Here is a 13,436-nt window from a genome sequence, read left to right on the forward strand (position 1 = left end):
AGGTATAGTAAGCAGAGATAGTCGTTCAGAGTATCCTAAATCTATCGACCAGTCCTAAGACTCATGCGACGCTCTCCCTCCTCTTGGCGCTGGACTCCGGACACGGCAGCGCCGGCTCCTCCTTGGCGTGGCGACGGTATGCTCCGGCGCGCAGAACTGGCGGCGACGGCGTGCACTGGAGGCGGCGGCGGTGCTGGTCCTCACTGCGGCGCCCTCCTCCTCTGCGTGTTCCCCAGTGGCAGCTTGTCATCGGCGTCGACGTCGTCCTCCTGCACCCTGGGCTCGGTGGCATGGCCGGCTTCTCCTTCCTTTCCCTAATTTCCTCCCTCTCTCTGTTCTTGGTGTGGAGGCGGCGGACAAGGAGGAACTGGGCTAGGGTTTGGTGCGGCAGCACTGGGTTTTATAGGCGGTGGCCAGGGCTCGATTTGGGGCACGGACGCCGAGGATTTGGCCGGCGGGCCTGGGGGCGCGCGCAGGGACACGCGACGGCCATCGTGCGGCTGCAAGGGCAGTCTAGGGCTTGGGGAGCGCGGCAACCGGTCAAGGGTGAGGTGGAAAGGGGTTGCGGCGGTGTCTGCGTCTTGTCGCAAAGCTGGGCGGACGACGTTGGCGCGTCAGGCGGAGCGGAGCGAGCCGGGGCGCACGACATCGGCGAAAAAGCGACGGAGATGGGGATGAGGCGTGGCGTGGAAGAGGAATAGAGGTTCCTGACCGGCAGGGTCTACCTGTAAGCGGCACAAGAAGAAAAAGGTGGCGTGGGGGTATGCTGGGCTAGCTCTGGGCCGACTCGTGCATGGGGGAACATGCCAAATCGGCCTGCTGGGTTGCTGGGTTAGCTAGGGATTGGGCTGGACCGTTTGCACTTTGCTGGGTTAGATCTTGACTTGTTAGCACTTAGTTAGCATTAGCATTTGAATTCGAATTCGATTGGCCAAATTGAATTTGAATTCCACATAATTTTCAAACAAGAAATATAACTCCAAATTGAATTCGAATAAACAAGGTAGATGCAAATAAATCCAAACAACTCCAAATGTTCACACTAGCAATAATGTCCTTATGTTAATTTGTTTTTAAATTCTAGGAATTTGAGAGAGAATTAGAAGGCATCCTTAAATTATTCTAGCTAATAACACTATCACCCAAAAAGTTTTTGAAAACTCGCATTTTCGCAATATATAACATTTCGCAAAAATTACGGGATGTTACATGTGTGTTCTTTATTAAAAAAACATTTCCCTTTTCTCTCTCCCTCTCCTTCTCCATTGCAGCCCACCATCACTTTCTTTTGGCCCAGCCCATTCTTTTCCTCTCCCTTTCCCTTCTCTCTTTTCGTTTTCGCCCAGCCCAAACTCTCCCCGCGCAGCCCAACACAGCCGGCCTGTTTCCCTTCTTTCGGCCCAACCCGTAGCCTCCTCTCCCTCTCCCTTCTCTCATCCTCACCGCCAGGTGGGCCCTGCCCATTAGGGCCGTCCCCTTCCCTGTTCCAGAGCCAAACTCGAACCCGAGTCCAACCCGGTCGCGCGTGCCACCGCTCCGCGCCTTGGGCCCGCACGCCGAGACTCCGACCCCCTCATAAATAGCGCTGCCGCCTCGCACTGACCCTAGCCCTAGCGCCGCCACCTTTGAAGCTCGGAGCCGCTGCCGTCGTCTCGTCATTTCGCCGCCTGCCCTCGACATCCGAGTAGCCTCGAAGCTTCGTATCGTGGTAGGGACCCTCGCCGACCCTCTTCCCCCCTCTCTCATCTCTCCTAGCCGCCCAATTAGCTCGCCTTAGCTAGCCACCTGCGTGCCGCCGCAGAGTGCCCTACCCTGCTAGCCAAAGCCCCGTGCAGAACCTGCCTTCGCGTTCCCCGTCGCCTCTGCTCTCTTCTCGGCCATTTCCCGTGCAAAACCGCCCCCGAACGTCAATTTTCAGCCAAGTCCGGCGAGCCCCAGCGCAGACCTCACTGCCGGCGACAGGGCGCGCCAACCGTGCCGCCTCTCCCGCCGGTCACTGCTGGATCGAGAACCAATAGTCCGTCAACCCTCACCAGTTTTTAAAAAGCCCCTTCCATTTCTACAAATCAATCACAGTCCTCTCCAGTTCAAAAGTAATTAGATTTTAGTCCTATTTTTTTATGTTCTAGCCCCTGCTTTTTTCTAAAATCTAACTCGAAGCCTAGGACCTCCAGTTTTGCCTTCTAGCCCTTGAAGTTTAAGGTTTATTTACATTTTAGTCCTCTTTTTGTTTCAGTTAGGCCCTTTATCTTTCAAATCTTTTACAGATAAGCCCCTGGAACCCTAGTTTAGCCATAACTTCTTCGTTTTAACTCTATTTTCAACGATTCTTGTGCTCACGTGATCCTTGCAACGTGTGCAGTAGCTTTATAACCTTGTTATCCTCTGTGAGCACAATTTTTTGTATCTTGCAAATCTTTTTTGGTAGCCCTCGCAATCTATAGTTAATCGTGACTAGGTCCTTGAATCACCGTTTAGCTCGTTGAATCGTCGTTAGAAATCTGTTTCAACCCATTTCTGTTGCGTTAGTCTCATCTCCAACAGATTACTCATCCCTCTCCCCAATACCAAAAAATTGATGTTTTGGTGATGGAGGTGCTCCAACAGATTACCAATCCGATCCCCATTACTTATAAGTTTTTGGTAATCACCAAAACACACCTCTCTCTCACCTAAATGGAGGGGATTTACCCTCTAACCTATTATTGGTGATTGAATTTTGGTAATCTGCTGTAGCAACCATTACCTAAAAAACAAAAGTAGCTATTGGTAATGGAGAAAGAGAATATTTAAGGTATGAGTAATCTGTTGGAGATGCTCTAATAGACTAAGCTATCGTTCAGTAGTGTCATTGTGCCATAGTTCCTGTTTTAAAATTAAATATAGATTTAATTTGATTAAATTTCATCAACTAGTAGTTTTCTAATTAAAATCTATTTAAGTATACTCCTCGAGTTTTCATAAATAATGAGCTATAATCTGTTAAGCTCAACACCAATCATAAATTTATTTGTTTAGATGCTATCGCATATCTGTTCTCTAATTAATTGTTTAAGTAGTGTAATTTCTACATAGACAATTATATATAAAATCTGACTAAGTTTTACTTCAATTTTATAAATGCAAATATAATGTGACTTAGTTATAATCAATCATATTTCTTTTAAATATCTTTACATGTGATTTCTAATTAATACAAATGAAGCTCATAGTTTCTTTGTTAACACAAATCTTCTGATAGTTGTCTCTTTTCAACCGTAACTCCATTTTCCCCCATTTCTTGCTTTCCCAGTAACCGTAGCAACGAGCCCTATCCTTCGGTATGCTTTTTAAAGCTTTTTTTTGTTTTGGTGTATTGTTCTTAGTTGTACTTGTTGTTTTCTTTGTATGTTTTTGAGAAGTATTGTTATTCAAAGCTTGAAAAGTCAAGACGCTTTGTATGAGCAAGAGCTGATGAGCAGTAAAGTAGTTTTTCGTTGGAGAAAGTCAAGTGACCCTAACCATCCTTCTATCTATACTTATATATAAGAATAATTTATTTAATTAGAGCATGGAGAACCACCCAAGAAAACACTACAACCACAATATCACCCAAGAAAACACTACAACCACAATACTATATGGCTCTGGTCTTAGCTAATTAATTAGAAACTTTAGCTTGTGACTGTCTTACCGAAAGGGCAAGAGTGGATGCATTGATGGGGTATAGCCCGGTCCTCTTGGGGTAGCAGTCTTGGCTAAGGTGCTGACCATTAGGGAGGTTTATGCTCTGCTTTGGCTTGAAATCTTAGCAGATTGTCACTTGCTGGCGCACTTTGTAAAGGCCTAGTAGCGTCCATATGCAATCACACATCGGAAGTGTGGTATTGTGCCTAGCTAGCATAGCGTGGTTGGGTCCAAAGTTCTTCGAAACTTTTACGCAAATTGTGGTGAAAGTGTACAACCTCTGTAGAGTGAAAACTGATATATCAGCCATGCTCACGCAAGAGAGGTTTGGACCCTCACATGATTAATTTAACTTAAAGATGGACTTAAATCATACTCTGGTCATTTTTTGTGGTCTTACTGAGTACCAACTATAAGTGTTCTCACTCTTTCTTACTGCTGCTCAGAAGTATTTTGAAGATGATGCTGAGTTCTAAGCATACGCAACCCCAGTCGAATGCTTGTGAAGTTTTGAAGCCTTCATTTCTAGAATAAGTTGTATAACTATGATTGTCTTTTAATTGTTGTAATTCTCTTTTTTGTGATACTATTACTGATTATTCACTCATAATGTCTCTATATATATGGAACTTGATCCTGGCATATATATATAGTTATGCATTCGGTTTTGTTCCTAAAACCGGGTGTGACAGTAAGATTCAAATGCATAGCACTGAGTCAGAATCCCTGTCTCAGAAGGTAAGAAAAAGAGGCTAAACCTAAAGACCTACATGTCAGCGTCTGACTTCCTAGACAAGATATGCTAGGCTAGTATCTTCAACTTCCCTTCCATCTTTCCACCTGGCTCCACCTACTATCAAAGCCCACCATACTAGGATATCTATGTGCAAGCTCATGCCTTGTGTCGTGTGGATGAACCAGGCCACCACCTGGCCATTGGCAGCTAGCGCCTGAGCCATGGAATGCTGTCTATGGAAAGGAATACCCCACCTTTAGGCTAGGCACCATTTTGGAGTTGGACCATGATCTTGTGATCGTGTCTGCCATCTGCAGCACCGTAGCCAAGCCTACCACCACATCTCACCATGAGCGGTGGGCTGACTGGATTGTGCCATACACATCCTTGATTCCTTGGGGAACTGCATACCCGATACACAGTACGGTAGGCTGATGTAACATAACAACATCCTCGCTCTCCTCTCTCCAGCCATAGCAGACCTCCTAGAATTTTCTCTCTCTCATCGGTCAACCCCGCTTCGATAACGCCTATGGCTGTAGTGATGTAATACAACGGTAGGTTGTAGGTTGTCATCAAATTGTCATGTACATCTTTTGTCTTAGCTGTGTAGCCCCTGTAAGTTAATGTAAGTTAACAGCTATTTAGGCACCGCATAAACTTGCTTCTTAACGAAGTGTGCTCAATTGTGTTTTAAGGGGAAAAAATGCTGATGCTTATGGTTTTGATTTGGAATCAATGTTAACATGCCCAAAAAAGTTCAGGATGTCCAGGCCTGATTCCAAGAACCTTCTTGGAGGAACCAGCAGTGTATCTTTGGTCCGCGGTGGTGTGACCGGAGCCTCCACCAAACTGTCATGCACATCTCCTTGAGGGAACCATCGTGTACCGATCTGTGGGGCTAACGGAGCGTGACACCATCAATCACCTCCTTACTCAAGCCATAGCAGGCCTCCTAGAATTGTCATGCTCTGTTCAGTCAGAACCTCTTCCAAACACATGCTTGTACTGATGTTTTATTGCACTTTAATTAGGGTGCTTGGCTGCCTGTGCCTGCTTCCTCAATACTTCCTCAATAACCCAACACCGCATCTTGTGCACCATAAGCATTTCTTGACAACTGTAAGCCTCAGCTGCTGTGTACCACTTTTTGTCTTAGCTGTTTAGCCATTGTAAGGTAACACTAATTTAGTAGCCACTCTGTAAATTGCCTTTTACTGAACCTATTAAATTTATTATGTTCCACATTATTTCATTTCATAGTTATGGGGCTGTCGAACAACTTTTACTATTTTGATCTCAAATTAATTCAAACATTTGTCATGAATGCACTAGCCTAAATAAGTAAGAAACATATACAATCCACAAGTTAGGACCAACACTACACCCAAATCACTAAAAGAAGAAATAAGAGTATTTAGGTACCCCTATGATGTCCTTTTGAGTGATCGGAAATTTTATTTAAATTTATTAAAACTTGAATCAATTTGTTTGGTTCATTTAGAATATTTAAATATTTTTACTTAAGGAAGTAAACCTAAAACAGTTACTGCACATGATTGGGTGTAGATAAAATGCGAAATTTTATAGTAAGATCTAAACATATGGTAGTGTTTGAAGGATTGTTTCAGCATTAAATGAAAGAACAATTGAAAACTCATTAGCATTCAAGTTGAATAGAAATTAGATAAAAATAAAAAATGAGATCATTAATTAGAAAACAACTAATCATTCAGCAATCAGCTATTTTTATAAATAGAAGTCTTGTGTTCAATGATAAATACAAGCACGCCTCATCAATTTCTAAGATGTTTCCTCACTTTGGAAATCTGTCATAGTTGACTATATGCAATTCAAAAAAACTATTTGGGTACTGTAAGTGAACCAAAATCTCATTAGTGTTGTCGGCATATATTTTTAATGTACCAGATACATAAAAAATTGGTGTTTATAATATCAAAATACTAGGGTGGAGGGAGATAGTGGGATTATAAAAAAAATGATGTTGGATTCTATAATCATATAATAGTCTGCTGTCTGAACCTCATACAAAATTTTAAGCTCTGGTTTCTATAAATTGTAGGAGATCCAAATGGGGCCTTAGTAACCAAGACATCTAGAAACAACCATGGGTCATCCCTACTACAAGTTGAGTACAAAAACATTATATAATTCTTAAGCAACAGTATGAAGTTATTTCTACTTTTCTATTTCCATGTTAAGATGAGGACTCCGTTGAACTTTCCACAATAATACGTAAAGTTTGAGATGTTAATATATCCAGGGAAAATTATTTAAAGTTTTATTTTTAGAAATTCTTCTATATCAATTTAGATATTATTTTCTCTTGAATAATGAACTATATAGTTATTGCAGATAACAGGCAAGTAACAAAAAGACCCCATGAAATTCTAACTTTCTCAGGTTGTTCCTCATTAATTCATTAGTTTTGAACTGCAGGTAAATTCAAAGATTTTTATTAACCAATTCAAATCGATTAGGAATTTCAATCCACTTATGTAGGATTGATACCTACCTAAATCAATGTACTAAAAAGATGGGCAGAAATCTTTCCATGTACCTCTTTGCAAATTTCCTAATGATTTGATATTTCTTTGAATTTTAAACTGCGTTTCATTCTTCTTAAAAACGAAAAAATATTTGTGTTAAAGGAACAAGCATAGAGTAATTATATATTGCACCAAAGTAGTTATAGAAAATTGAAATTTTGGAGTATGTTTTAAATACATCCTTAATTTGTGAATGACGTTTGAAGGAGAAGTAAATAGAATTAATAATTAGTCTTTAAATAGAATTGGAAAGTATATAAAAAATTTATATAGCACATCATGGGCTCAAAATTTCTCTCCCAAATTTGTTACTCACCACTAGCCCAGTTCCTCTCGGAAGGGGATCGGAAAATGCAAGTCCTTTGCCCCAAATGTCACCCTTACCTCTACTCTTCCTTGCCATCTTTTCACTATGGACTTACATGCCAAGTGAAAACAGCAATTGGGCCTATCCGGGATGGACCATGGACTTACATGCCATCTTTCCATAGGGCACAAAATGAGGGCATGTAAGTTAGGCATGTAAGTGAGGCCCCAAATGTCACCCTTACCTCCATCGTTGGCGCTCACTAGTCCCTAAGACTTACATGCCCTCATTTTGTGCCCTATGGAGGATCCATACTGGCCAGACATTTCCAGTTAATTAGCCCTGACCATGGGATGCACTCAACAGCAATGCAGATATACCATCTCTATGCTAAGCACCACCACCATACACCCAGATCATGTGATTGGGTCCACCCACAACAAACAGTGTAGCAAAACTTTGGAGCAATATGCATGGCTCATGGGCTCAATGTTGTGTAACCTCCTGGTTACAAAACCATGCTTCATTTGGCATGTTGACCCACAAACCTCATAAAACCAGCATGTCTCCAGTCTGCGATGGTCTAACCAGAGACCGCACCTGCTGTCCTGCACACCTCATTTATAGACTAACGGCATCCTTTCCCCAGTCCAGCAATAGCAGACCTCCTAAATTGTCCCGCTCTAGTTAATCAAACCCTCCATAAAATACCTACGGTAGTGACGTTTCCCTAAGATTTTAATTGTGGTGCCTGCACCTACTTCTTCGATATCCTACTTTAATTGCAGCAACACGGCGTATCCGCTACTTCTTGACAATTGTAGACTATTTGTTAATAGATATTTAGTAGATACCATGTAAATTTTTTAATGCAATACTTTGTCACATGTGTTTTTTCTGAAGAAAAAATACGGTCATTAATTTTGATTCGGAACTAATGCTGGTTAGCTGGCAAAGCATGAAGGATGTGCATGCCAGAAAGACGTTGACTCAGAGGATAGCATAGCTATAGTGAGATCACCAAATTTATCAGCCTCCTTATGTGCAGGCGTTTCTCTCGGAAATGGGGAAGGAAGAACAACCGACCGCCGGCTAGACAAACCAGGTGTTCAGCAGCACCCTATACTCTATTCATGATCAGGTGCTAGGTGCTCCATGGTCTATGTGAGACCATGGTTCAATGGAACCTAATTCCATCTAATGGAGACCAGGAACTTCAAAATAAGAAATGATGGAACAAAACATGGCAAATGCCTAAAAATATTGGAAAACAGAAATATGATATTGATATGAAGACTACCATAGATCAGAACAACATACAAGAAAGGATAACAAACCAAGGCTCCAACACACTTGCACTGGAAAAAAAAGAAAACACACATACTCTTATTAGGCACATCAGAAACAACAGGTTCCCATCGCTGCTATTGTTTCTACACTTCTCATATGAACTAGATCTCGATCGCATCATCCTTCACAGCACCGCAGATAGGGCAGGCCCTGAGATGGACTGCACATGGCTTGCAGGTGCAGAGGTGTTTGCACGGCAGCAACATCATACAAGCACCACCAGAGTTGCAAACCATACAAGTACGATCAGTATTGGTTGTCTCTGCTGCAGTTCTCGCCACACTTGATGCTTCATCTTCAGGGCCTGAAACATGTGAGTTTGTTTCCTGTTGCATCGTAGCAATCATTCTAATACGTTCCTCATTCATTTCATATATACTAACAACATGATGCAGCAATTGACCCCAAGCATTCCGTGAAGTTTCTTGAACCTCTCGGATCCTTTGCAACTCTAAGCGCATGCTGGCTATCTCTTCAACATTCTGGAGCAACGCATCGGTTGTCAGACGGTTTGATAGAATTGCATTCTGTATAGAAATTTCCTGCTGCTGTGACACCTGAACCTGCTCATTCTATTTTTGAGGAAAAAAATAATACAAAAAGAAGAAGTAAGACAACGCCTATCCAAGACTCAAAACCAAATCGGTGCACAAAAAGTCACTTACGCAGAGTTGTAGAACCTGACTCAACTGCAGCCTGTGCTGCTCAAGGGAGAGCGATTGCGGCGTCTGATTTGTGCTCTGTTGTTCAATCATATGACTATCTAAAACCTGACTTGTTGGTATATCCAAAGGAAGGCCATTTTCTTGTTGTCCTTGAGGTTGATTGGCCTGTTCAGAATGGGTATTGAGGTTGTCCATTGTAGACACCAAAGACCAGACTGAAGGTTGTCTCTGCTCCGGTGCGAAGGAGGCTCCTTTTATAGGGCGGAGTGGAGGTGCCAAATTAATACCAGCGAATCCAAAAAGATTTGTCTTAAATCTACTCAATAACTCTACTCATTTATTTAGTATAGAAGAGTTCATGAATGTCATCTGTCTATGTACTCTGGTTCTTATCTGTCTAATTGACTGCCAAATATACATCTCCACTAGAGCTTTTTTCAACACAAGATCGGTCAAACTTACCATTGATAACCTCATGACGTATGCTCCATATATTCTTGTCGTATCTCCTATATATTTAGTAAAATATACAAGGCTTGGTGCTGAACAAAGTAGAAGATTCGTTAACCCAAAGACCGGCACTAGCTTATACACAATGGTGCTGAACAAACTATAGTGAAGAACATGATTGATGTGTAAACAATTACGACACAATCTGCTTATCACAAAATCTAACCTAGCACTTCTCGGAGCCCTTTTTCTTCATCTGAAGCCTCCTATGATGTTCTATAAATGAACTCTCATTGTAATCACTGTTTTTAACATCAATTCTTATTACCCCTATCTCTATTGCATTCATTCTAAAGAATGAATCAAAGTTGACTTGCACTCTAATGCCCGAATACGCATGCCCAATACTACAGCCTTGATATGGATGTCATAGTTTCGGATAAAATTCTTGTGTTTGCGACTTCACAAACTCTGAAAGACTGGTTGACATTACTTGAAACAAACAATTATACATGAAAGAAAAACTCAGCCATTGTGGTATGAGGATTCACGTAAAAGTAAGTCAACTTAAACTATGGCGCTGAACAAACTATAGTTAAGATCTGTGACCTGTATGCACAACTTCTCAAAACACGGAAAGCATTTGATCAAGCCACATAACCATATCCAGCTCAGTAACCCACAAATTGACAGCCAAAATCTTTTACGCGTCGCAATACCGTCATCATGCTGGCACCATTCAATTCCTTGATCAAGCACTGAACAAATTATCATCAATCTATCTGCAAGTGCAAATGATACAACATCTCTGTAAATAAATTTATATTAGCAGGCTAGACAAGAAGCTAGACAACAAGTCTGCAGACATTGGACTGACCATCAGAATAGCCTAAGGTCTCCAGTTTATGTGCAGTGATTACTGGCACACCGAGACATCCTTGATGATGAGTTCTGAAAACCGAAGATCAGGATCTTTGATAAACATTCTGCTTGAACTCCAATGACTATGAGAATGTGGCATTTGCTCAATGCAGTGAAGCTAGGGGTGGCCTAGAAGCAGAAGGTAGATGCCGGGGGTTGGCTAAAGAAATGAGTTGATTTTAGAGGAGCTAACAACGCCGCTCTAATTCTATTTTGTTGAGGAGGTGGACAGAAAAAAGTTCCATTTGCGTCGTCTGTACATTTTTCTTATTTATACCATATTTAGAAAATATGGAAATGGGATGGAAAAATATGAAAACGGGATGGAGGGAGCCGGAAAGGGAACAGGAAACTGAAGAGGGTGTATCCTGCCCATATTTGAGAATCTCATTTTCATTCGGGATGGACCCGTATTCATCCCTTTTTAATGAATCCGGGATAGGCCCAATTACTAAATACTAATCCCTCATCCCAAGAAAGAGAATAAGGCCCAAAGACTGCTAGCTTGATATGCTGTAGATTTGATCTCCAAAGACTGCTAGCTTGATATGCTGTAGATTTGATCTTAAACAAAAACAATGAAACAAGGGCTCCATTTGACGCTGTCCACTGCTCTCTCAAAGCCTCTTCTTTCGCTCACTACCATAGGAGCGGTGAGAGATCCAGGTGCTCCCGCCAGGCAGGAACGCTGTTCCCCTGCACCTCCAATGACCTTGTTGGCCTTGGATTGGGGGGGGGGGCATGCGATTCTCCCTCCGGTGGTGTAGATTAGGTTCTTAGTGGTAGGGTCTATTTCCTTGGCTGTGTTTGCAAGGTGGAGGTGACGCGGTCGTGGAATAAGGTTCTCTGCCCCTCTCTCCACCTTGTTGTCACTTGCTCCGGTGCCGGCAGCAGGCTCGTGGGGTTGGGGTTCCTCGTATTTGAAGACCTAGTTGGAGCTTTAGATCTCGATGGCTCATGTTACATGAGTTTTGAGCTGCTTGGTTGCGGCTGTCTCCCTGTGTGTCTTCTCCAGCAGGCAACAAGGTGGGTGCGAGGAGGGAAGGTCCAGATCTAGTTTTGGTGACTCCTCCTTCGATATCTCCGGCATCTCCGCTGGTAGTGGCTACAGCAGGTTCATCTACCAATTCTTTATGAAATCGATTGGGTTCTTCAGTTCCACCTTTCTTGGTGGTTTGCCTTCCCTCCTGGGTGTGCCGTTCGGTCAGAATGGGGTCCTGTGGCATCGGGTCTATATATCCTTTTGGTGAGATGATGGCCGGTGGCCATCTTCGGCGATTGGATCCTCTGATGGATGGTGACCTGGTGGCCATCTTCGGCAGCTAGCGGGAAGATCCTGTACCAACCAGCACCAAATGATGTATATGTGACACCCTATGTGTTTAAAATGAAAAGTTAGGAAATACAACAAAAGTAAATAATTTAATGTGAGAGCAAGTTGAATAAAAAGATACAAAAAAGCTAAATTAATTTTGAACCCAAAAATATGGAGATATAATTGGGGTAATGGAAAAATTATTGCACTTCTTAATCATGTCACAAACATCTCTCAAAATATTATAGGTTGAAACCTTGTGACATTAGTAGCACATGTCTAATAGAAAGTTAGATTAAATTCAGCTGAAATTTGCATAAAATATAGAGCCCTTTTATGAAATGTTTGAAATTTCAAAATAGTTCATAAACCATAGCTCAAATGAAAAAGTGCCTTAAACAAAAGTTGTAGGTCTTGAAAAAGTGAACAACATTGATATTCAAAAGTTTTTCATTTGAAGCCAGGAGGAAGGAGAAAAGCTTAGTTTACAGACCGGTCCCTGCACTTTTCATAAATTACAAACATGTCCTCAATCTCTCTCCTTTCACCCCCTCTCTCTCCCTCACGGCGTCCATACGTCACTGGCTTTAGGGGACAGCAAACCATTGGCAAAGTGGGCCAGCTCGCCCCCGGTTTCGCCGAAACCGGCCCCTCTAGCCACGCACGCACGGGACACGCACCCCAGGCCACCTGGTCGAGCGCCACGTTACATCGATGGTTGCCAACACTGCCGACGGCCATCGGCGTCACCGTCGAACCCTCCCCCAACTCAGTGAAGCCTTTGCCAAGCGTTGATTACTTGGCCCAGTCCCTCCTCGACCTCGTCGCCTATAAAACTGACCCCTTCCCCCTTTGCCTCGTGCCCAAATTGCTGCCGTTCACCTCCGCCATCACTGGCGAGCTCTGCTCTGCCGCCGATAGCCCCTTTCCGCCCCTACATTGCTGAAGCTCGATACCCTGCCACCTTCCTGGAGCCCCAGTGAAGCTTTTGGACCGGACCATGCCACCTCGACCTCGCCGGAGTCAAGCTTCTCTCCCCACCGGCGTACTGCCTCCGCCGAGATGCCGTCTCCGGCCATGTCAGATCCACCCCGAGCCACCAAAGGTTCGCAGTGACCTCCTCAGTCTTTTCCACCCACTTGCCCTCACCGCTGGCGACGAGCCTCACCGGAATCCGGCCGGAACACGCCGAGCCCCTGCGGCTAGGGACTCCATTGCAAGAACCAAAATCTTTCTAGGGTCCTCTGTGAAAGATTCTAGGGGCCTCACTGCAAAATGACATGAACTCTTGGATTTAAATCAGTGATTTTGAAAATGCATATCAATTCGAAGAAAATCCTAAAAATGCAAATCTAACTGTTCTGGAATCTTTGAACTAAAATCTACAACTTTCTCAACATGGACATGAGCTGATTCTAAATATTTTAAGCTCGATTTATAAATCTAGATTAAATGG

The 13,436-nt window shown here is 43.0% G+C and overlaps 1 protein-coding gene across 1 annotated transcript; it reads right to left on the reverse strand.

The window, feature by feature from the left end:
- Positions 1-8,730: 8,730 nt before the first annotated feature.
- LOC120662420 (probable BOI-related E3 ubiquitin-protein ligase 3) lies at positions 8,731-13,059 on the reverse strand. The gene is made up of 3 exons (XM_039941568.1): positions 12,937-13,059; positions 9,310-9,459; positions 8,731-9,201 (listed from the first exon to the last, which is right to left on the reverse strand). Exons 1-3 carry the CDS (start codon positions 13,057-13,059, stop codon positions 8,731-8,733), a joined length of 744 nt encoding a protein of 247 aa, XP_039797502.1.
- Positions 13,060-13,436: the final 377 nt, after the last annotated feature.

Source organism: Panicum virgatum, chromosome 2N, assembly GCF_016808335.1.
Source record: "Panicum virgatum strain AP13 chromosome 2N, P.virgatum_v5, whole genome shotgun sequence".
In the NCBI taxonomy this organism is placed as follows: domain Eukaryota; kingdom Viridiplantae; phylum Streptophyta; class Magnoliopsida; order Poales; family Poaceae; genus Panicum; species Panicum virgatum.